The sequence below is a fragment of the Ambystoma mexicanum genome, chromosome 12 (assembly GCF_040938575.1).
Source record: "Ambystoma mexicanum isolate Mex_15411 chromosome 12, UKY_AmexF1_1, whole genome shotgun sequence".
In the NCBI taxonomy this organism is placed as follows: Eukaryota; Metazoa; Chordata; class Amphibia; order Caudata; family Ambystomatidae; genus Ambystoma; species Ambystoma mexicanum.
In genome coordinates, this window is record NC_090936.1 from 449,867,815 (window position 1) to 449,891,678 (window position 23,864).

Below are 23,864 nucleotides of genomic sequence, written 5' to 3' on the forward strand. Positions count from 1 at the left end.
GAACCAAGGGGGACGGGTAAAAGGGTGGTGATCCAAACACTAAATCTTTATTGTGAGAAGTCCTCTTCTTCATGGCAGCAAATTATTATTTTTATTATTAGTACTGGGCAGAGGGTTCAGCCAGGTAGCTAAAGTGCGAAGAAGAAAAGGAAGATCCAAGGGAGTCATTCCTACTGGACTTGGTGATCGTAGCAATTCATACGAGGAGAAGGGAATCATTCTCCCGGTACTCACCAACCAAGTGCAGTTGTTAAGAAGCAAGACGAAGGGACGCTTTCCCCATGGTTTTTGCCTGGTAGAAGAAACTCCTTGTTTGATTTGTGACTTTTTGGAACCTTATACCAGGAGAAGGGAGTCCTTCGCCTGGGAATGGAACTTGGAGTTGTTAAGATTTTAGTTTAAAGTGTAAGGGGCAAAGGTAGGATTTGGCACACAATGGTGGACTTATTAAGTTATTGTAGTATTTGGGGTTCATCAGGTATGCAGGAAACAGGTATTTATAAAAGGAAGTAACTTTATTTAGTTACAGGGCAAGCTATTGAAAGGAGTTAGGAGCTCAAGGTATATACATCTTCTCCAGTCATCTCTCCCATCCTGTCTGTAACAACTGACACTCCTGGAACCTTGGTTTAATATAATGTTCCAGGCTACTCGGCTACATTCTGATACTTGAAGTGGTGCACTCAATCCAAGTCAGATACTACAGTTATGGACTCAGAAAACTCCTAAAAACCTGGCCTCAACTCGGAACTGGCCAAAAACGAATGAGCAACACCCACACCCCACCAAACGCATAAATGGCAAGAGGGGGGACATACAGCACTCCCTTGCCACTATAGATTTTTTGTTTGTCTTAGCCATAGCTGTGTGATTAGTTCAAACGGAACTATTGTGCCGTCCTATACAGTAATTTTTTTATTAGATTCTTTATTATTCTATTTATGACTTGATTGTTCTGATGCCCTCATATATGTGTGTATGTGTATATGTATATGTGTGTATATATATATATGACATCAGTTGTCCGCGGGCACACTTACGAGCATTGGCCCCTGCACCCATGCGATTCCCTTCGCTTGGGTTCGGAGTCCTGCCTTTGCAGCTGTCACTGCGTATCATGGACGCCATGCCTTGGTCCTACATCTAGTTTCTATAGGTATCTGAACCTACATAACAATGCAAATCTATTTTGCTGTCAAATCATTGAATGAATTGAGTGGGTTGCATAGGTTTCCATGAAATACAGTAATTTTCTGAATTTTTTTTTTTCAGTATGCTAGACATCTTTTTTACACTATGGGATATTGCATAGAATTTATAGTGTTTTGTATGCATAGTCTTTTATTGAACAAGGCCCAATATGCATTAAGGGCCATCAAGATTTAATATGTATTTTATCCATCTGTTTAAAAAATAAAAATGTGTATTTTTCCTAAATGTCTCATGGGTTTTTGGTCCAATTGAGTTTTCTCCTCCCAGTGTAGTCTGGAGGTTAGCCTTGCCACTGTGTTAAATTCAAGGTTTGTTGTCCCGCCAGACAGGCCCACTGTATTTTACATTGTTTATTTCCTCCCCCCTGTCGGCGAAGTAGGGGATACCCATCCTTTTTTTGAAAGAGGGGGGGACTAGGCCAGACCACAACCAAGTGCAGAGAAGTAGATGGACCTCTGAATGGGAGGGAGACCCAGTTACACCCGTTCCCATAGAGAGCCCTACTGGAAACTAAGGAGAGACATAGGACCGACCTGAATTGAACCACAGACAGAGGTCCTCAGACTTAAAGGGGAAAGAGTGGTGACTGAACAGATAAACCACAGGGCCCAGGGAGCTGAAGGGCACAGGGAAGAGGTGCCCCACCCTCAAGGGGTCCAGCGAGGCGACGATAGTTGCACACCAGGATGTGCCAGGATGCAAAGCAATGTAGACATCCTTTGTTCAAAACGGGGGCAGTGGGGTGGATGGGGTATCCCCACTAAATAGCCCTGCTAACAACTCACAACTCTGCACAGAAAATAGAAGTGTGACTCCTAGCACACCACAATGCTCGACACTGACAGGGATATGGGCCACAGGTGGCAAAAACTGAGGGTGTACAATAAAGTATCACCACTAAGCAACCCCACTAAAAAAGTCATCCTCTGCTTACACATCTCAAACTCTATACTAAACGCAACCATACCTCTTCAGCACAACAAATCGCACGCACTTCACTACACCCAACAATGAAACAAATCACACATCGCCTTGCACAACAGAACATGACAACTACCGACTGAAAATTCACACATACGCTCAGCGAACGGTGTAAACCAAACTGAAGCTGGCAACAGCACCTCACAGCTCTCTTGCTCTTTTTTCCCCACTCAGTCCTACTAACTTACTCCCCCCACCCCACCCACATATCTAACCCTCTTGCTTTTCAGATCCACCATAGAGTTAGGAGACCACTCAGGTGGTGATAGTGCATGGTGTAAATATCCATTAACATAACATTCTGACAGACCATTTGTATTTTATTTTAAGTTAGGTGTCCTTTTGCTTTTCATGTGACTAATAAGTCTGTAGCCCCAATCATGACAATTATGCCACCTGTGTCAGTGTGAGGGGTCAGAAAGGAGAGACAGACACAAAGTTATACTTTCCTTAACATTTGCCATGTTTATTATAAATAAAATGGGTTGGAATAAAGGCCTATCCGTTCCTATCCTAGCAAGAAGGTCCCCGCCTAGCAAACTAAAACTAAAGAAAGTCAAATTGGTGTCAAGTGTATCTGACCCTCACACTAACTTATACAACCAAATGTGCAAGGAACATGCATCTGTTTCCAGTTCAATGAAAAAGTGCAACAGTTCAAAATAACGCCAGTAAAGTAATCCTTGTACCAAGGGTTGGGTCCCCTTTCCCTGGATCAATTCAGGAAGACCTTTGAAGAAGTTCTGTTCCAACGCTGGTCTATTTATTTCAAGATAAATTGTCTTTCATCCCAAAGGTCTCTCAAATTGGCAAAACCAATGTCTCTTCCATAGAACGTTGATGCAAAATCATTATTTCTTTCAGAACAAATTCCTTTTATGATGTCAATGGTTACTCCAAAAGAACAGTCTCTTATAGAATACTTTTGTCAGAATGGCAAAGCAAGTCTCTCGTTATGCAATAGTTCATCACAATCGTAAAGCAAATAGTTTCTTTCCACCACACTCGTTCATAACACCAAAGTGGTTCTCCTTTAAATAGACTCCTCTCCTGGTTTACTAGTCTCCCAGGAACATCTACTTCACACAGCTTGTACCTGTTCTGGTTCACACTCCTGCCAGGAAAGGTTTCACTTTTATACAACTTTTCCTCTCCTGGTTTACTCGCCTGTCAGGAAGGATCTCTACTTCACAAAATTAATTCCATTCCCTGTTCACTCTCTTGCCAGGAATGGTTCCTACAACATTTAATGTTCCTTTAATTGTGGCAATGGGGTTCCCAAGTTTCCCCAAACTGACATCTCATGTGGGGAGATTGTACCCATGTGCTCTTATTTCTCTTCTGAGTCTCTCTTTGCTGTTGGCGGTGTTGGTTCTCAGTTTCTCCAGACTGACATCTCATGAGACTGTACCCCTTCAAGCCTCTCTGTTCAACTTGGTAGAAGTTCGAAATTGTTTCTCCAAATGTCTTTTAGCCTTCCCACCTGTCCTGGGATCCCAAAATCCTTTCGGTTCACTCGGGTGAAAGCATGGCTGTAACGGAGCACTGTTACTGGGCCGATTGCCCCAGTTGCCAAGAATCTCCCATGGCGCTCTCGCCAGCCTCTCATGGTGCCACCAATGGAATGTCCGTCGTTCCTCCAGCCCGCGTCTCCTTCGGTCTAGCAGCTGCTGCCTTCCACCGGAGTCTCTCTGCTCCAGAATACGACACCTCCAGGTGGGGGGGTACCTGTGAGTGTCTCTCTCTACCAGCGCGGCTCATTCCGGTGTATGTGGTTCAGAGCATGTCTTCCGCTCTGCATCCTCTGTGACTCTCTGCTCGCGCTTCTCCTGTCAGGCTGCAACCGCTGCCTCCTCTCCTGCCGCACCTCTGTGCACAAGGTGCACCATTTTTAAATCTCCTGCACAGCTGATCATTATTGGAACAACTAGCCTGCACCTTTGGCTTGCAGTTGTTCTTGTTCCACATCAACTCCTCGTCCCAGTACTATGGGCATCATAGGAACTGAAGTCCATAATGTTTTCACCACTTTTAAGGCAATATTGTTGCAATTGTTGGTTGCACTTAAGTTTGATATACAGAGGATGTTATGTGAATTCGATGTGCAGTGATATTATGTTCTGCACATTTACCCATAACAGAATCATCATAGTCAGCAGACATTACATGTGACTTATGGATTCCAAGGTGGTAAGATTTATTCTGTTCAGGTGGTTTCTCAGAAAATGCCTTTTGGATTTTACCATGGGAGTGGCTTCTGCAATTACAGCATGCCATGAAGTATTTGGGAATTCTAGAATCCTCATAAAGAGAGACTGTGTCTCTCCCAAAGGAGTCGCCACTTTATCCCGAGCCATCTCCTCCCACGTGATCCACCCTCCTAACACCGCACCCATGGTTCGGATCAGGTAGCTGCTGCCTTCCACTGGCCCCATGGGAGGAGACTTTAGGCTGGGGAGCAGTGATGACTCTGCAGGATTCATCAGCCAGTCTCCTCCTTCTACACCCTTCACCTACCCTGACCAGCACCACACCAACTCTACAATAATGCCCTCCACTTGCTTCACACAAATCAAGCACCCACTATTCCCCTAACTCTATCAGCTCACTCTTGCCACCTCACCACCCCTTTGCTAATCTGCATGCAAGGGACTGGACCTAGCTTGCTGAACACAAAAATCCAGTAAAACTTAACGCAAACGCAGCTCACAACCTTGCAGGCAGCTGTAAACCATGACCTTCCTCATCTGATCTAAGCGCAACTACTGCTCTGCTCCTACTGGCACCAACTTTTACTTGCATAACCAGAAGCGCTAAGAGTTCATGCAAATGGATCAAGCTGTGCTATAGCAAGGTCCATTATTGTAACATAATATCATGTTTGTTTCATCCTTCAGGGCTCTGACGTATGAAGAGTTCAGACAGCGGACCCTGGATGTGGCAAGTCTAACAAGTGGATGGAGTAAGGTATGACAGACTTATTGCTCACTTGAAGTGCATTTTGCACTAAATGAAATCACTTTTGTCTCTTATCATGGGAGTGACTTAAGTCATTAACAGTCGGATCACATTATGTAGGTGGACAGATTCCAAACTGGCCTCATTAAATCATCGCAGTCGAAATTGTATGAATTTTAATTATTTTGAGACAACACAAATGGCTGCTATGCATGGTATCATTTTCTTGTGCCCAAAAAAGTAAAAGGCATACTGCAGTGGTGTGGGATTCAGACAGGGTTAGTGGGAAGGATTGGAGAAGACGGATTGCCTATTAAACAGACCAGGTTATCCAGCAGCATCAAGGTTTCCAGTACCTACTCCTGCTGGTTTAGAGCTGCCTTTCCATATGTATCATTAATCCAAATTACCTCAAGACCAGGCCATTGTTGAAATGGGTGCTAAAGCTTTCCTTTTATGGGGCAGTTCTTCTCTGCCGAATGTATTCGTTATTGTGCGTGGAATGGTATTTATTCGTAAATTTGCCGATGAAGATGGGAATGCTCTATTTTTCACAAAGTGATAATAAGATGCTGTAAACATGTGAACACTTCTATCCTTAAATGCTTACTTTCACATCGCATTGTACATTTGCAGTGTTAACAAATTGTTCCAGGTCTGGAATGTCACCTTCTGTCCTTTGCTTTGTATTCTGGGAATTGTATTAATTAAATATTCTTTACATACAATAGAGGAACCGGAATGGATGGGCTACCCCATCTGATTTGGAGCACCTTGAAGGCCCCGCCCATACCCTTCCTATGTGATTTGATTTGGGAATAAAAAAATGTTTAAAGTAAAAATGCTGCAAATTTACTTTGGCTTGAGATAAAATATTGAATTCATGCATACTTCATTCAGTAAATGTCATATTTAAATGTGTGAAGTTGTACTACATGTGTCCTAACTAAGAAACACATGTTACAACTGTAACATTGATGTTAATTGGTCAGCATGCTTTTAGATTTGGCCTGGTATTTGGGTCCACTTTGCTATAAATGGTTTTCCATTTCTTACATTCCTGTATGTAATTAAGGGGGCAATGCTGGTATGTATGAAGATCTGCCTCATGTTTGCGCCTTATAAATACAGATGCTGAGGTTTTGCGTGACAATCCTTCCCTGTGTTGTGTATCTGTGTTTGTGTCATTTCCAGTGCTCAGTGTTTTTCTGGCCCACTCCACGCTTCCTGTTTTCCCCGTCCTCTTTCCTAACTCTGTTCTTGCCCACATATGACAATTTTGGGGCTCCAGCCTCCAATGATCCCATCTTTTTCATCCCAATGCACCACCATCCCCTTGCTTCCGATGCTAGTTTTAAAAAAAAGACATTAACAGTTTCATTAGTGCTGGAGACCCCTGCACGAGCTGAGCAACTCGATGCAGGCTCTGATCGCTGGTTGCTAGAGAACCAAGTTCAGATTCCGGCCGCGGTTGCATGCGTTTTTAACTGCTACCGCCAGACCACCTGTTCAGGTTCTCTTTAACTTTGCTGCCCCAGCAATATAAGCCTGAATATTGCATGCAAATTTACCTTTTTGTAAAATGTATGTGTGCAAGAGTTTGAATGAGTGTGCATGTTAGTTTTACAATAGGAATGCTGGCATACATTGTGGGCACAGGCATCCTGAATAGGTTGTGAAATGCTCCTGGTTAGTTTTGGTGACCTGGCATCTATTCGTTTTTTTTTTTATTATATACATTTAGTGGAGTACATTAACAATCCACGTCCGGGCAGACCATTCCCCTGTAGTGTTGCATGACCAGTGCAGGTTATGGAGATTTAAATCCAAAGTATTACAAGACATTGGGCCTCATCATGAGTTGGGCGTTATCCCGGTGGTAATTGCGCCGGGATACCGCCCAACGCAATTAGCTTTACCGCAACAGTGCAATAGAAAAATAACTTCACCACTAAACAGGATTGCCCATAGCAGATTCTTCAGGTATTGCTACAACCAACGCCCATCAAAACTTGTTACTAGCAAAACATTTGAAATGCTTGGGCCACCTCACCAAGCCGTCTGATCTGTGCTGGGGTTTCACAAACACCCAGCTCCAAGGTTGAAAATGGTGCCTCTTTTGAGAGTGCCCTCCATACTGGTTGCTAAATGTATTTTACAACTTTGACAAGTTCTTATCAGTACTGCAATGTAGCATCAGTCTGCCAGTGAGGATTTAAGGCAGGCTCTCTAAAACAGTTTGCAGTTTGTCACATGCTCATCATAGCAAGCTGCAGTGCACCTGGCTACTTCGAACCCAGTTTTCTGCGCATGTTTTCAAAATTTTATTTTTTAGGATCTATTTTGTCTTTCCACTGCCCCTGCTGATTGCGAGTGATAAGGTCAATGGAGCGTTTGCTGAATATTCCGTATTTTACAAAGCTTCTATATCATTTCCCCATGAAGTGAATTCCTCGTTACCTTTTAATACCCACTGTCACTTTAAAAACAGGAGGCAAAGGTGCATATCTGAGCCTGTCCGCTTTACGGATCATATATTCCTATACCCATCTTGAAAGCAGATCAATGGCAAGGATGTTCTCTGATGTACTCAAAGCCTACCATTTTTGGCAGCTGAAAGAATTTGCACTCTAACTGGGGCTCAGTTTGTTCCCCATTCCACTTTTAGGCTCTTGCCCAAGTTCGGTTGTTGGCAGATTACACTGGTAGCATAACCTGTCCTGCCATGTGCAAAAATGCCTGGGGCGTACCATTCCTTCAGTAATTTCACTACCATCTGTGAAGGCATAAAGTAAGACACGGACAACAGATTCAAAGTTCAAACAAAAATGGTTTATTAACTAAACCTAACTTGCCCTATGCTAAAGTGGGATTTCCCTAAAGAAACTAAGGATAGTCTGAGTTAGTAAATTCAACTTAAAAGCACATCTGTGTCCAAAACCTATACTTGGCGTCACTACTAAAGCGAAAAAAAAAATGTGTAGTGATGTTGGCAACAAAATAGTGTTCCAAACAAAGTTATGAGCTGCTCCCAGCTCCTGGCCTACTCTCCAGCTCCCCTTCTCCCTTCCCCAAGTTCAAGATAGTTCCACAACATCTCTGGGTTCCCTTCCCCAAGAAGACAGCACAGTTCCAAACAAAGGGTCTCGAGGTTCCCTTCCTCGAGACAACCATAAAGTCTTGGGTACCTTTCCCACGAGGACAACAATGTTTAAAAGGAAGTTCAGAGTTTCCTTCCCCAATAATACGATACAGTTCCACAATGGCCTCAGGGTTCTCTTCTCCTAAGGCTTCACCAACACTTGCCCACGCAAGTTCTTTTGTATCTGTACCTGTGTGCTGGTTCACGCTCGCTTGGCTTTTCTTTGCCAACCTCTTGGCTTTGCCACAATGTGTCCTCCTCTTTGCTAATCTCTCGACTTTGCCACAATGTATTCTTTTCATACACCTCTTGACCAGTCTTTGTCACTGTGTTCTTTCCATACATTTCACTTTGTGGTGCTCTTTCCTTCACCACCTTGCTTTAACACTCTTCATCAAGATTCAATACTAGCTTCCTATTTAATTTCATAATATTCATTCTTTATTGTACATGTAGTTCATAACAACTTGTCATCTCATAGGCTTTTCAAAAGGTTTCCTAAGCTTGTAAAAAGCTTTCTTTTCAGATCGTTATTTAACAGTCCATAGCTTCATGCTTTTGCTCACAGTTCATATTGTTTGCATTATTTATTATGTCCCTTTACTTTGGGTTCACTGCATCTTGCACACCATCATTCATTTATTCAGCATTTAATTTTGCCCTTTTTCAGCCCCCAGGAGCGCCCCAGTTAAAGTGCTCTTTCCTTTTCACTCACCAGCACCTGGTGTCTCCTTTTCCTTTCTTCACCTTCGCACAAGGTTCCATTGGATTGCACACAAGGTTCCATTGGATTGCGAGCCCCACTAGCACTAAGCTCATAAGAATGGTTCTTCGTTTGCAATATATTGTACGTGTAGATCATAACAACTTGTCGTCTGTTCATAGGTTTTTCAGAAAGCTTTCATAGGCTTGTCAAAAGCTTTCTTTTTAGATTATTCAATAGTTCATAGCTTCATGCTTTTGCTCACAATTCATATTGTATGTATTATTTATTACGTCCCTTTAATTTGGGTTCACTGCATCTTGCACATCATCTTTTATTCATTCATCATTTACTTTTGCCCTTATTCAGGGCCCACTCCTTCCTTTTCACTCACCGTCCCCTGGAATCATCTGCTGGCGGCTGCTTTTCCTTTCTTCGGCTTTGCACACAAGGTTCTGTTGGATTGCGACCCCCGCTCGCACTTGGCTCCTCTACCACTCTGGGTTGCCGGCAGCTACACTCGCTTCCCGCGGGCGCTGCCAGTTGCTTCCAGCTATCAGATTTCTTCTGTGTCCACAGCTCCTGCTGCGGACACCCGACTAATGAGGCACCCACTGCTGTGGCCCATTCACGACCCGCTCGGGCCTCGGCTCCACAGTTCCTTCGGGATACTTGCCAGCGTCCTGTCTTTCCTGCAGGACCCAACTCGGCCACCTCCTTCTGCACAGGATTCTCCCCTCAGGCCCACAGCGCTCGGCCTGGCTTCCCTCCTGCTGGTCTCTTGCCTTTTATACACCTGAAACCATTTGACAGGTTGTAGGTGTGAGTCTTCAGCACCAATTGCCTGACCATTACACCACTCTGTAGGCTTCTTCCTCATGTCAGTACTAGAGTGGTGAAATGACATGTTGGTGTGTACTACTCCTAGTCGCCTCTTCCTCTTACCAGTGCTATAATGCTATGAATGAGGGGAAATGGTTTGCAATAGCCTATGAAGGCAGGGGCAGGGAGAGGTTGGCTCTCACAAGGAAAAGGGGATACCATGTCTTGCCTGCGGATATCCTTTTCCCCATTGACCCTCGACCCAGGTGATCCTACCTCACATCTCCACCCCCAGGGTCAGGATCCAAAATGAATGGCCTTTCCCTGACTATCTGAGCAGAATATCCAAGGAGAGTAGGTGTGGGATACCCTCAGGTTTCTCACATACCCTTCCCCTATGTGGGTTGGATCAGGGGTTTCACATGGAAACTGGGAGAGAAAGTCCATGGTGCCTTGCTCTCAGACCTCCCAGTGTTCCACCGTGAAGCATTATGGTTGAAGGTCCAAGAACCACTACATGACCCTGGGATTGGATTGTTTCCTCTAATCCAAACCAAAGGGGAGTGGTCTGTTAGCAGTCAAAACGTACAACCCAATATTTAACATGTATCCCCACCAGTTTGATTGCCAGTGCTTCTAACTCGATGATTGAGTAGTTTTTCTCTTGAGGGAACAACTTCCAACTGATGTATAATATCGGGTGTTCCTATCAGTTGTATTTTTGAGATGAGACGGCTCGCAGTCCGGTTAAGGAAACATCAGTCTGGAAGGTGAACTCCTTAGTAAAGTCTGCACTTTCAAAATGGGGCCCTGGCATAGGGTCTGTTTTGAGGTCATATAACGGATTTAGTCATCCTCCTCCCATCTGATCTTTTGGGGCTCAGTATTTTTCAACTTGTCAGCTAATCGTGCGGTTTTCCAGGAGAAATTGGGAAGGAAACATCGATAGTAACCATACGGGTAAGCATCAAAGTTTTCACCTTTCGAAAGTTTATACAAAACCTGCAACTTCCATCGGGTTTTGCCACCAACACGATAGGGGAGGACCAGGGGATATTACAAGTCTTGATGATGTTAGCTTCAAGCATGGTTTTGACTTCCTGGATGATAGCTTTTCTAGACTCTGGTAATCGGTAAGATTTTAAATGTACCACTTTGCCTTCTGGAGCGTGGATGAGATTAATATCCTTCACTCTTCCGGGCACCTCTCTAAACACGTCGGTAAACTTTCGTATAAGGTCATACAGGTCTTGCTTTTGGTTTTTGCTAAGATCAGGGGAAATTAATGCACTATTGTCTGTATCCTCTGGCAACAGACAAGATATTATGGTGGCCTGGGATCCGGAAGGATTTTCTTTCTATTCCTTTAACAGATTTACATGGTAGATTTGGGTTTTTAAACAGCGATCCGGTTGTGAGATTTTATAATTACACATACCCATTTGTTCCAGCACCTCATATGGCCCATGGCAATTAGATATAAGTTAATTTTCGGAAGTGGGAAATGTCACCAGTACTTTTTGACCTATGGAAAAGGACCTTAGTGAGACCTTTTTGTCATAAGAGGTTTTCTGTTGTTCCTGTGCTTTGATCATGTGAGTCTGAACCAAAGATCTAACAGCCGTCCTATGTTCTTTAAGCATAGTTACAGTTTTGGTGAGTGGGATTGGGGCTGCTCCTGTCTCCTAGCAGGTTTCACTCAATGTATTTAGGACATCGCGGAGTTCCATACAGCAATGTGAATGGGGAAAATCCTGTGGAAGCCCGAGGGGTCTTTCTAACTGCAAGCAAAGCCCATGGAATCATTTCATCCCAGTTTCTACCATCCTGTTCCACCAACTTTCGCACTTTGGTCTTGAGAGTTTTATTAAATCTTTCCACAAAGCCATCTGTCTAGGGATGATATACTGATGTTCGTAGTGTGGTGATATATAACAGTTGTTTGAGGGGATTGGGTCCTCCGACGTATTCCATATCCATGACAGGTAATTACCACAGCTGTCCTGCTTCGGAATATTTTTGGCTCCTGCGTCATTGACGTCGATACGCTGTCCTCGAGGGCATCCGTCGAGCCAACGTCACCAGATGTTATAAGTAGGACGCATGACGCCCATAGCTTGTTCCATTTTCTTCCGCGAACGTGTTTGCTTCGGAGATCTCGGCGCGCCTCGGTTCTTCTGAGTTCTATTCTTTCGGTTCTTCGAACCTGTTAGTTTGTGAAGATTTCCATGATGTCTTAGTCTTCTGCTACCCCGCGACCGGGTTTCAAGAAGTATCGGGACTGTGTTTCCAAGATGTCGCTGACGGACCCGCACAACGCCTGCCTCTGGTGCCTCTGTGACCACGCCACGGACGATGGTGACGAGTGCCAGTCGTTAACATCGAAGGCCTTGCGGGAGAGTAAGAAGCTTTCTGTCAGTAAGGTGACCAAGCCCCGGAAGTCAAAATCTACTGGGCTTTCGACTGACAATTCGAGGGGTGACACTCTGCATCATCGGCATAGGTCCAGGGGGTCTTGGTCTCGGAGTGGGTCCCGCCGTTCCTCTGCCTCTTCGAGTCACTCCCGGAAGCGCCGCCACCCGTCCTCGTCCGAGGACTCCGCCCGTCAGCGGGTTGCTTGTCCCAACAAGTATTCCACTTCTGCGGAATGGGATTCATTTCGTAAGGGAATGATGGCGATTTTTCAGTCGCAGGGCTCCGTTCTTTCCGTGCTGTCGAAAGACGCCGGCAGGGAACCTGCTAGAGACACTGTTCACATGCCTTTGGGCTCAAGCGGTCGTCGCGATCACCGCGAAACTTCAAAGTCCTGGTCGGACAAGGTGGATCGCTCTAGCCATGCCCGCTCCAGGTCCAGTTCCTCGACGCCCTCAAGACCGTCGGAGCCTGTGAGGTCTTCGAAGAAGACGTTGACGCCTTTGGCGCAGAGACCGTCGAAGGACACGCTCGGGGCTCTGCCCTCGAGGCCTGTGTCTAAGCCATAGGTGCCACGCTCGACGCTGATTCCGTCTACGCCTTTCGAGGAGGCTTTATCAGAGGTGCCCCGGAGACCTGCAGAAGTCAGTAAGGCCGGTATTAGAGCCTTTTTCTGTGCCCTCATCCAGGGATTTATTCCAGCCTCTGGATTACATCTCTGAGGTGGATGAAGGATCTCATGAAGGTATGGTTCCTGACAAACTCATGTCTGGTCATAGCCAGCTAGAAGACCTGCGACAGTCCTTGCACGCCGCGAGTGGTCTGAACACCTCTCCGGAGGTTGAGTTCGGTAGGCCTCAGCCTGGCACGCACGCCGAGTCCTCGTACCGGCGCCTTATGTCGAGGGTGACGGAATACTTGGGGTGGTTTGCCTGTGGATTTTCTGCAGGATGACCTGACGGATATCCTTGACCAAGGTCCTCCAACTGACCTGGTACTGCCATTCCATATGGACTTGCAAAGAAGGGTGGCAGCGGCTTGGACTGCTCCGAAGAGTCTCCCGGCAGTGAGCAAGTCTTTGCCGAAAAAATACCGTCCAGCCAGTAGCGACCCCAGCTACTTGACTACGCACCCCACTCCGGAGAGTTTGGTGGTGCAGGAGGCTGCGGCCCCGGCAAAACGGGCATCGCACCCTACCATCCCTCCTGATGGGGACGACAAACGTTTTGATGGCTGGGCAAAGAAAGTGTTTTCTTCAGGGGGTATGGCTTTGCAGGCAGCCAACTCTGTGTGTGCCTTAGCGCGTTTCCATCTCTTTGGTGGATGAACATATTCCCGAAGGGGAGGAACAGGATTTCTTTCTTGCTCTTGTTCAGGATGGCACGGATGCCATGTGTGAATCCATTCAGATGGGTCTAGACATGGCAGATTGTGTCAACCGGTCCATGGCGGCGAGCACCGTAATGCGCAGATTTGCGTGGTTGCGGAAGTCTGGGTTTGCTCCTGATGTACAAGCCCGGATTCTCAACATGCCCCTTGATGGTGAACATCTTTTTGGCAGCAAGGCTGATGAGAACCTTGAGAGGTTGCAGACCTCCAAAGCTGCAGCAAAGTTGTTGAGCGCTGCAGTTCGCCAATCTCTGCCTTTTCATCCTAGGGGACAGCAATGGAGGGGAGGTTCCTTTCGATATTACTCATCCTTTGGTAGATCGAGAGGAACTGCAAGTCAAAGGGCCCACCGTAGGAGTACCAGAGGTGGTAAACAGGGTACTCAAGGTGCCAAGGCCGCTCGGGCAGTTGCCTCTTTACCCGCAGGCAATGCCGCAGCCGCTTCAGCTCAGTCATGAGGCCATGTCCCATGGTTCGCCGGTTGGGGGAAGGCTGGCGCAGCATCTTGTAGAATGGCGTGCCATTACTTCAGATGTGTGGGTTCTGGAGATCATAGCCCATGGCTACTTTCTTCCTTTGCGGCAGAAACCTCACGACAATCGACCAGGGAATCTCTCGTTTAAGAGTCCGGATCCGCTCCTTGCGCAGGAAATAAAATCCCTGCTGGAGAAAGGCGCTATATAACTGGGGCCTGTAGCGGAGAGGAACAAGGGATGGTATTCCCCTTATTTTTTAATTTCGAAGAAAGACGGAGGATTGAGGCCCACCATGGACTTGCGTGGTTTGAACAAGCTCCTCAGGAAGGACAAGTTCAAGATGGTTACTCTCTAAGTCCTCCAGGCCCTTCAACTTCAGGAGTGGTTGGTGTCTCTCGACCTCAAGGATGCTTACTTTCATGTGCCGATCCATGCCAAGCAAAAGAAGTACCTATGGTTCGCGGTTGGCGACTCACACTCTATTTCGGGTCCTGCCGTTCGGATTGACCTCCGCCCGAGGGTTTTCACCAAGCTCATGGTGGTGGTGACAGCGTATCTCAGAAAAGGGGGATTCACGTCTACCCCTACCTGGACGATTGGTTGATCGGGGCGCGCTCTCCCGAGCAGGTCCTGGATCATCTGTCAGTCACCTGCCACTCCCTTTACAAGCTGGGCTTCTCCCTCAACTTGAAGAAGTCCCACTTGATGCCAACTCAGTGGCTCCAGTACACCGGAGCAGTGCTCGACACGTCCCTGGGGCAGTGTTTCACTCCCCAGGTGAGGGCTCATCACAATCAGCAGATGGTGCACAAGTTTCGGCATGCCCAGAGTCTCCTGGCGTTCGAGTTCTTGAGGTTGCTTGGCCTCATGGCATCCTGCATTCTTCTGGTGCCAGAGGCCAGGTTGCGGATGAGATCTCTGCAATGGGCTCTCAAGATGCAGTGGTCACAGTTCTCCGGCAGGATGTCGGACCCTGTTCAGGTGCTGCCCTCGGTCGCCCAGGACCTTCTGTGGTGGGCCGTCGAAGGCAATCTGATGAGGGGTGCTCCATTTTGGCTGCCCTGGCCGGAGGTGACGATCGTGACGGACACATCCCTCACGGGATGGGGAGCTCATGCCAACGAGTTGACAGACAGTGGTCGTTGGTCTCCGTCAGAGTCCAAACTCCATATCAATCTGTTGGAGCTGTGGGCCGTCAGGCTTGCCCTGAAGGCTTTTCTGCTGTCTGTGCGAGGGAAGAATGTCCTGATTCTGGCAGACAACACAGTGGGTATGCACTACCTCAATAAAAAAGGGGGCCGGGGGGGCAGGGTCACTTCCTCTGTGCAGGGAGGCGATGCAGCTCTGGTTCTGGGGCATCCAGCTGGAAATTTCTATCTCGGTTGTTTATCTGGCTGGAGACGAAAATGAGACGGCGGATACTCTGAGCAGGCAGAGCGCGATCTCTCACGAGTGGGAGCTGGCTCAGGAGATTCTCCTGGAGTTCTTTGCCCTTTGGGGGACCCGCAAGTGGATCTCTTCGCCTCCAGTGTCAACCGGAAGTGCAAAAGGTTCTGCTCGTGGGAATTTCCTCCAAGAGGAACCTTAGGGGACGCGTTCGTGGTGGAGTGGTTCTTCCCACTGCTGTATGCGTTTCCTCCAGTCCCCGTCATCCCGCAAGTGCTGCGGAGGTTACGCAGGTTCAGTTCCCGGATGATCCTCATTGCTCCGGCATGGGCCCGAAGAACGTGGTACCCGGACCTTCTCGACTTGTCCATCTGCCCTCCACGCCGTCTTCCCTACCGAGACGATCTGCTCTCACGGGAGGGGGTCAGTTTCTCCATCCAGAAGTCAGATCCCTCAACCTACACGCTTGGTTTCTGAAAGGTTGAAGTATAAGGATTGGGACCTCCCTGAAGACGAGATGGAGGTGTTGCTTTCGGCCAGACGGCCTGCAACAAAGTCCCTGTACCGTTGCCGTTGGAGAAAGTTATGCGACTGGTGCAGGGTTAAGAATGTGGATCCTTTTTCATGTGACATTCCTGTGGTTCTGTCTTTTTTGCTTTCGTTAGCCCACAAGGGCCTGCAAGTGGGTACCGTTAAAGTTTACCTGGCGCTGTCCATATTTAAGCGCTCGTCTGAGGAGTGTTCTTATTTCAAAATTCCTTTAATTTCTCAGTTTCGGAAGGGGCTCACTGATGTGTTTCCACCGTCACCTTTCCAGGTGCCCGGTTGGGATTTGAACCTTGTTCTAAAATTCCTAATGGGTGCTCCATTTGAGCCTTTACATTCTTGTCCTTTGAGACTGTTAACCCTTAAAACTGTATTTTTAGTTGCGTTTACTTCCGCTCGCAGAGTGAGTGAGTTGCTGGCTGTTAAGCCACCCTTCAGTGTTTCATTAGGACAGGGGTTGTCCTTAGGGTTCGTCCTTCCTTTCTTCCGAAAGTGGTGTCGGAATTTCATTTAAGCCAGAAGGTCATTCTTCCAGCATTTTATCCTCCTCCGCACCCTGGTAAGGAAGATGAGAGGCTCCATAGGTTGGATCCTAGGAGAGCTTTAAGTTTCTACATTTCACAGCATGTCCCGGGTCAGAGTGGACGATCAGCTCTTTATAGGTTACGCTGGAAGGCGTTTGGGACAAGCTGTTACTAAGCAGACTTGGTCTAGATTGATTATCTTGGCAATTTCTGAATGTTACCGCTTGGAGGGTAAGGACCCTCCGGTAGGCTTACAGGCCCATTCTACTAGGGGTATGGCTGCCTCTACTGCCCTGCAGAGGGGTGTTCCTATTCGTAACATCTGTGAAGCAGCCACTTGGTCTTCGGTCATACTTTTGTACGACACTACTCCCTAGATTCTATCCATGGGCAGGATCTGGCCTTTGGCAAGGCGGTACTTTACTCTGCAATTTAATTGGGCATTCTAAATTTCTATATTCTAAATTCTTTTCCCTCCTCCATACGTTGGTACTGCTTTGGGAGTCTGTCATAGATATGGAATACGTCGGAGGACCCAATCCCCTCGAAGAACAAGTTACTCTTACCTGGTAACGTTCTTTCGATGGGATGGTCCGAGGACGTATTCCATATTGCTCCCTCCCTACCTGCCCCGCTACTTAATTTCTTATGCGATTGCAGCTTACGTTTCTGCAAGGCTTTCTGTGGTCATACTGGCAGAAGATTGGTGCCACACGTTCTGGGGGAAAAAACTACAACTGAGGCTACGGGTGTCGTGCAACCTACTTATAACATCCGGCAACGTTGGCTCGACGGAGGCCCTCGAGGACAGCGTATCAGCGTCATCGACGCAGACGCCTAATATTTTCCGAAGCAGCACAGCTGTGGTGATTACCTGTCATAGATATGGAATACGTCGTCGGACCATCCCATCGAAAGAAGGTTACCAGGTAAGAGAGTAACTTGTTCTTCAACCTCCCCCATGAGTTTCCTCATGAAAGTAGAGCCCTGGTTGGTTAATATTTCCTTTGGAAACTCAACTTGGGGGAGGTGGGGAATGGAGGGGGGCAGGGGAGCAGGTGCTTCAAAATGTGCTGTGTGGTAGTTGCTCTCAGGTGAAACTCCTCTGGGTGTCGTGTTGCATAGTCCACAATTACTAAGATGTTACTATTTCCCAGTTTGGAAGTTTCTAGGGGGTCCCACAATATCCATACCAATCCTGGCTAAAAAGATTTCAATTATTGGTAATGGATTTAAGGGAACTGGCGGTGGTATACGAGTGCTAGTCTTCTGGCAGAATTCACAAGCCTGAATTAAGTTCTTAATATCCGCATGTATTCGTGCCCAGTAAAATGTATTCATTATTGTTAGGCCCGAGTCTTGGACTGCGATAGATGCCTCCCTGTGGATGTGAATGGGCTATCTCTATGACCACCTACTTATGATCTTTAGGGACAACCAACTGTGTTTTTATCAAGCCCTCTGAAATGGTCTATCCTCGATATAAAAGCACATGTTTCAAAAAGAAAGGTCCCCCTTTCTCATGACCCTGTGGCTCATATTGGACTTGTAAAAATGCTTCAGCCAATAAGGGGTGGTTCCTCTGGACAGAGGCTAGATCTGGGAGTTTCTCAGGTTTTCCTCTTTTCCCTTTTTGGGCTCTGGATTGGGAGGGACATCCGGTGTCTCGTCTGCCTCTCTGAAACCTTGAGTACCTCCATCTGTTCCTTCTTTCCCGGACTCCTCTTTAACTCTAAGGAACATTATTTTTTCATACACCTCTTGGGTAATTTTAGCACCTTGATGGATTTGGAAGGGATCCTTCCTGTGGTTTTGCAACAAGACCTTAACATCACCTCTAAAGTCTGGGTCTATGATTCACGTTAATACATCAATTCCAAACCTCAACGCCAGCCTAGACTTGGGTGCCAGTCTGATATCAGTACCAGGGGGTGGAATTAGAATCAAATCTGTAGGTATCAGTCTTCTTTCACCTGGAGGAATAATCGCGTTCCTACTTCTGCAAATATCAAACCCAATAGATCCCTTTGTGGATACTGATGGGTCTGATGCTCTGGTACTTAGCTTTGCATATTTTAGGGTTCCCAACTTGTATCGGTTGAGCTGCATTCCACTGCTGACAACATTTGTGAAGGCATCACGAAGCAAGTCACAGACAACCGATTCAAAGTTCAAACAATGGTTTATTAACTTAAATGTCAGCATGGTTGAAGGCCTAACTTGCCCTATTCTAAGGTGTGATTTTCCTCAAGAAACGAAGGATTGTCTGAGTCAGTAAGATCAACAAAAGTCTGTCTGTATCCAAAACCTATACTTGCCCTCACAACTAAAGCTAAATCATGTGTAGGTGATGTTGGCAACAAAAAGAATAGTGTTCTAAACAAAGTTCTGAGCTTCTAGCAGCTCCTGGCTTTACTCTCCAGCTCCCTTTCCCCAAGTTCAAGATGGTTCCACAACGTCTTGGGGTTACCTTTCCCACGAAGACAACAATGTTCAAAAGGAATCTCAGGGTGCCCTTTCCTTAGAAGACGATAGTTTCACAATGGCCTCATGGTTCTCTTCTCCAAAGGCCTCACCAACACTTACAAGGTCTCGGGTTTCCCTTCCTCAAGACTTCTGCTTACTCAGTTTACCAACTTCTACTGAAGTTCAGTCTCCCAATATTCAAAACCAGTTCCAGGTCAACTTTACACTCCTTCTGGTGCAGCAGGCATGTTCTACGCTGTTCACCGGTGAGCTGGAGTTTAAGCTCCGTAATTCCGGGCCAACGCTACATTATTGGGCTGCGGTTGAGGTATTACGGTCCAGTACCTGCTTAGTCCAACGTGAGAACCGGTAAAGAATTAGCAGTTTCTGCCAACGCGCACTGAAGGCATTTGATGTCAATTTAACAACTTGCTGTGGATTTGAAGGCTTGTCTGGTATTGAGCAGAACCCAATGTGCTCTACCCCTTAATTGTGTAAACTGTAAGCTCTTTTTAATAATGCTGGGCAAGTTGCGCCCTAGGGCTAATAATTATAACCTGCAGATTAATTATCCCTACGTGAAAGACTATGCCTCCACTGTATCTTCCTCTAAGGGCCACAAAACTGGTATACAGGTGACCAGCTCCCCATGAAACATAACATTAAAGGACAAAGGGGCTGGCACTATAGTTTTTTTTCCTTATTGAACTTACCACACAACATATTGATGTCCCTGAGGACCCGCACGAATGTCAATCGCAGATCCAAGATGTTGCGAATAGTACCATTGTTAATATTTCGGACCCTTCCCTGGCCGCAATTGATAACAGCGACTCACTGCTGGCCCTATTTTATACTTTGCGTGATACCTTTGGTACGGAAAAACAGTCAGGATCTGTAATGCTTGAGGAAGTCCTAACTAGCCAAGTAGCCTGGAAGTAATTAAGCCTCTGCCACTCCACCTAACCTACCTTTTGAACAACAGTGGAACACAAAGACTATCTGTTTCACCTACTTTGTGCCCTATGGATGAGGACTCTTGCTCAATAATTGAGGTCACTGATACGATGAGCGGTAAAATACTGGATGAGGTTATGCGTGCTCCCAGTACCAAAATAAATTTAGCAGACAGGGATATAGATCTGAACAACCTTATTGCTGCTATCGAAGCGCAAGCAAACATTTCGGAACTTCAGTTGGGGAAACTTGCCTTACCAGGTCATTAGACCAGAGGATGCAAGTTTAGTACAAATCGAGTACGGTGACGTAATTATTGACACTTCCACCATTTACTTAACAAGGAAACGGCGCTGACAAAAGAAACGTCAGAATCATCAATTACCTGCTAATCTACAGGCACCAGAAGCTACGGCTGTATCGAAGAAAGTTAATATATTAGAGACTGCCACTAGTAAGAAGACAAACACTAAGATCAATAGAAAGAAGAAAGAGTGGCAGAACTAAAGGCATCCTAACTAGTTGGTTGATAAATGACAAGTCGGAACGAGTCAGTAGTGATGGCACCAACTACCAGTGAACAGCCCGTCCATGATCCTCTGTTAAATCTAGCATTAGAGCCACCTACTGAGCTTATAAAATCTGCTAGACCTGGTTAGCCTTTACTGACTGGGCCTCTCTGCATGGTAAGTACAGATCATGCCAAAAGTGTTGAGGAGGTGGTAACTAATACTGTCCCAGTGTTTACTATCAAGCGGATTACTCAGAGCATTACAAAACACATTCCTTACTTTAATAGATCTGCTATTTTTAAACTGACTCACAAGTTCTTGCCTCCCAAGGATTCTGGAAACACAGGATTTCAACTATTTTGAGCCGATTAAAGACTCTAAACACCAATTTAGCAGAGTTCATTGCTCTACGATTGAGACTGCCAACATGGTGCGGTTATACAAGAGCAGTTTTCGCAAACTCTGGTATGAGCTGGATGCAGCAGTTGAATCAATATTCCCTATAGTTGCCCAATCACAGATAACGGGTTCCTTGTGGGAGTCTTTGAAGACCGTTGGAAATAACATGGGGAACAAGAGCTGTACCACCACCTTGCAAGAGAATATACTAGGAATCTTGAGAGGGCCGATTCAGAATAATGAACCTAGGGTTATGCCGGACAGTAAGCTCTTTGAACACGTGTTTTTTTTCTTCACTTGCTTGATAGCCTTGCTAAGCATTCTGCTTCAAAATGATGTATTTCTCCTGCAAGAGTGTTGGCTGCTCTCGCAGCTTAGCATAGATGGATACCAAATATTTCAAGTCATGGCCAAAGAAGGACAAAGGGGGCGCCTATATGGCGGCCTAATTATTGACGTGAGAAGTTGTATAAAAGCCATTGAAGTTAAATCTAGTGGAGAAAATACATCTATGCTGGCCAAGAGAGTTTGTCTAACAAATAGCAACATACCGCCATAATAATTAACGTTTATGATCCACCGGGCTCACAATGTACTGAAAACATTGCTGAATCCATTGAAGAGGTTATCTTTGGCACTGAGGCAGCTGGGGCTCGGGAGCTAATTAAAGTTGGCAGAGACTTTAATTCTAGGTGTTGCTTTAAGCATGAAATTATAGAAACTGACCATATGTGAACTGCACTACTGAAATGGAAGCTCACTGTGTGACATTGGAGGTTAACACATGGATTGAAAACTTGTTTGACTGGGATTATTTTATGCTTAACGGTCGAGTGATTGGCGATAGGCTACGTTAGATAAGTGGTGCTAACGTAGCCACATTAGATTATTTCTTTTGTAACAAGCTTTCTGTTCCCATTGTTATGAAGCTGGAAGTGAAAGGTAGCAAATTTAGCGATCACGCAGTTCTCACTCTCACAATGGCAGGCTGAAATTATCATGATGAGCAAAACCTGATTGGTGATCTTGGGGTTAACACAGGGGTAATAGAATCAATTGGACAGAGAACTCTTGTCGGACTAATTCACCTGCATGTCGGTGGATGGAATACAGACTTGGTTACAGGAAAATCTGACCATCCAAAAAGGGTATTTTACTTTTCTGACCAACCATACAGTATTATGATAAAGCCATCCAGGATGCTAAAAGGGTCATGAGAGGCGATCTGCGAAGTATTAAGTAACTGTTCTCCCCCCCCCCCCCAGGGTGTGGTGAAGGCAACCCGTTTGGTGAAAAATAGATACAGGAGATGAGTTAAGGGATGGGTCCACTCCAATTGAAATGCACAATGGCATTATTTAATGATGGCTGCCAAAACTAAAGATGCAAGAAAGATGTGGAAATTATTAGGGAAGTTCAATTCTACTAAAGCTAAGCAAGTCGCATGCTGTATTGGGGAGCAGTACTGGGTTAGCTATATTTTTGATCGATTCAATGCCCCAAATGCACAAACAGTGAAGAACATTGTTTAAGTGAAAGTTTTATTATTCTCTTCGACCAGGAGGATATTGAAACAAAAATAAGCCGACTTAAGGACTCTAGAGCCCCAGTCCCAAATGATCTCCCCACTGTGGTATTGAAGAGATCCCCCGAAATCTGGCCAGAACTGTTGTATATTCTTTTCACAAAGGTCTGCGAAGAGGGCAATATAACAACCTCCTGGCAAAGATCGATGTTGGTTCCCATTTATAAAAAAGGTATGAGATCTTTGCTTGAGAATTTTAGACTTTTGGCGATGCTGGATGTTTCTGGAAAAAATGTGGCATCTTTGGTTTTTGGATGGCTTGGAGAAATGAGTCCAATCTGTCAACCTGTTCGGTAAATTCCAAATGGGTGGGCTCAGGCACAGTGCACCGCCAATGGCTGTTAGATACTCTCGCTGGGGCGGCAAGAGTCAAAGGCAATCCTGGTTTACATATTGGCACAATTGATTTCTGGGCTGCCTTCGATACAGTAGACTGGCAAAAACTGTGGGTAAAGATGGAAGCATTTGGTTGCCCTAAAGATCTTCAGTCTGCTGTACGCAGCTTGCAAGAGAAGCTCAAGAATTGTTCAGGTTAGGGTGGATAGTGGGGGTGCTGTGACGCTGCCTATAGAGACTCAGAGAGGGGTTAAACAGGGCTGCGTTGTAGCGCCACTTCTATTCAACATGTACATGGCTGACCTACCTGCCCACCTGAAACACTCAGATATCTGTCCACCTAGTATTGCGGGCGAGAATGTGTTGTGCCTATCATATTCTCACGATTTGGTCCTGTGTCACCACTCTTACTCGGGTCTGAAAAGATCACTGCTCGAATTAAAAACATATGCAGATACTTATGGGTTGAAAATGAATTTCGAAAAAACCAAGCTAATGCATTTCACCCATAAAACAGGTTTGTATACCAGGGATGGTGGTGGCAGGAAACTATATTGAACATGTTGCCTGTTTTAAATATCTGGGTCAAAAAAATGGTATTATAAAAATGCAATATGGTAATAAAAAAGCTGCCTGAACTGTGGGGTGCTGCACTTGTACTCTTGTTTAAACAAATAGGGGTACTTGGTGAAATACCTTCATCATGGAAGACTAGCCATATCCTTACTGTTCATAAAAAAGGATCATGGGATAACCCGGCTAACTTTCGAATGTTGGCAATGCGAGACAAATCAAGTACCGCACACAATTTGTTGATGTTTACATCTTCGATTGAACATGCCTGGAAAAAACGCAAGTTGAATGTCTACTGTGCATATATTGATTTTTCTGCGGCATTTGACACCATACTTCGTAACAGACTTTGGAACAAATTAAGCTTATGGGGTATCCCTCAAGGTCTGTTAAAAATGTTAATGTTGTTACACTCTGACACATCAGTACGCATTAGACTCAACGCAGCTAGTAAACTTTCAAAATGTATGGCTACTAGTTGCGGT

The 23,864-nt window shown here is 45.8% G+C and overlaps 1 protein-coding gene across 2 annotated transcripts in view; it reads left to right on the forward strand.

The window, feature by feature from the left end:
• BCL2L13 (BCL2 like 13) overlaps positions 1–23,864 on the forward strand; it is a 624,222-nt gene that overhangs the window by 362,700 nt on the left and 237,658 nt on the right. For both annotated transcript variants that reach the window (XM_069628661.1, XM_069628662.1), the window contains one exon: positions 5,091–5,160. In XM_069628661.1, coding sequence (XP_069484762.1) covers positions 5,091–5,160 — 70 coding nt within the window. The remainder of the gene's footprint in view (positions 1–5,090; positions 5,161–23,864) is intronic.